We start from the raw sequence: 1477 nt of genomic DNA, 5'->3' as shown, positions 1-1477 counted from the left end.
AATTAGCCATTGAAAACCCTATGGAGCACAGTTCTACTTTGACACACATGGGGTCCCATGCATTGGGTCCATTTGATGTCAACTGGTGGTGGTAGATGTTCTATCATTCTATCATTCCTTAATGAAACCATCTCATTCTTGTTGATCCAGAGCAAGGTGTTTTTGGGTGGTGTCCTGATCCCAGAGGCTCCTCTGAGATGCCTCAGGACTAGTGGGTTGAGGGAAGATGGTAGGAGGCCATGATGGTAAGAGTGCCACCCACTTCAGCTAGACAGCTCTGCTTTCATCTGTCTAATACATGGAAGTTCTGGATAAAAGAGTTACAGTTTAAAACACAAAACAACAAAAACCTCAGGTCCCCAGTGTTCAGGACCAGAAATGCTTAGATCTTAACATAGTGGCCTCAGCATGCTGAACGTTAGGAGAATCTCACTGTATATTTTTTAAACGTGGCAACACTTTTGGGCTTTTGTGGTTCAGCCCTTTTGATTCTCCGTCTGCATTCCTGCCCTCAGCTATGACAGTTTGTCAAACCTGTAATGGGAAAATTGAGCTTTCCCCTGGCTCTCCCTTCTGACCTTCTAAACTGCACTGTCCAGTACTGTAGCCATTAGTTCCATGTGGCTATTGGGCACTTGAAGTATGGCTAGTGACACATGTTGAAATGAAAGTATTTTGGATCTCCATATCCAGAAGCTTTAAAGTACTCTCTGTCTCAAATTCATTAATAGGAATGATAATATCTTACATTTATTGAGCACTTAGTATGTACTAGGCACTGGGCTAATCACTTTGCTTATATTCTCATATTTAATCATTAAATCAACCCTTCAAAGTAGCAACTTTTATTATCCCTACATTTTACCAATAAGGAAACCAGGGCTTAAAGAGATTAAATAGTTTGCTCAAGGTCCGGTATTATTAAATGTTGGAGCTAAGACTTAAACCTGGGTCTCTTTGGCTCTGTGGCCCATTTTTATAATCATTGTGCCACACTGGAAGCCTTTTCCCATTCCTGGATGGCCCAGATGGGCACCATCTTCCTATGATTCCTTTGAGCATTATATTGTCCTACTCATGAAAGAAATTGCTCAAAATGATTATAAATTGCTTTGTGGGTGTGCTGAAGAGTAGGAAAATAAGAAAAAAAACAATGGTGTGTAGAAATAGAAGCCAGGAACACTAAAGAAACAGAAAAACCAGTCCCTGAATAATTCGGTAACTTACAATTATATCTCTGATGATTAAAACCTTTTATAAAATAAGCACTTTAATGATTCAAAACTCAAATCTATCAACAGAAACAAGGATGCACGTTTTGAGCTGGAGACCTGGGGGCTGCGTTTTGGATGCCAGCTGTCTCTGACTGGCCGCATTGTGCCTTTAGAAAAAATATTAATGCGAGACCAAGTAGTAAGTGCTGTGATTTTATTTTCATTTGAAAGAATTCACTTGAAGGTGTGTAAGTTTGATTATT

At 39.7% G+C, this 1477-nt stretch overlaps 1 protein-coding gene across 1 annotated transcript in view; it reads left to right on the top strand.

Annotated features, from left to right (window-relative positions):
• Positions 1-1477, top strand: part of PIWIL4 (piwi like RNA-mediated gene silencing 4) — a 70110-nt gene that overhangs the window by 49779 nt on the left and 18854 nt on the right. The window contains 1 exon segment of the mRNA XM_023739852.1: positions 1171-1413. Coding sequence (XP_023595620.1) covers positions 1171-1413 — 243 coding nt within the window.

Source organism: Trichechus manatus, unplaced genomic scaffold, assembly GCF_000243295.1.
Source record: "Trichechus manatus latirostris isolate Lorelei unplaced genomic scaffold, TriManLat1.0 scaffold00141, whole genome shotgun sequence".
Classification (NCBI taxonomy): Eukaryota; Metazoa; Chordata; class Mammalia; order Sirenia; family Trichechidae; genus Trichechus; species Trichechus manatus.
Note: the sequence above shows the minus strand (reverse complement) of the source record. Positions and strands in the feature narration are given on the sequence as shown.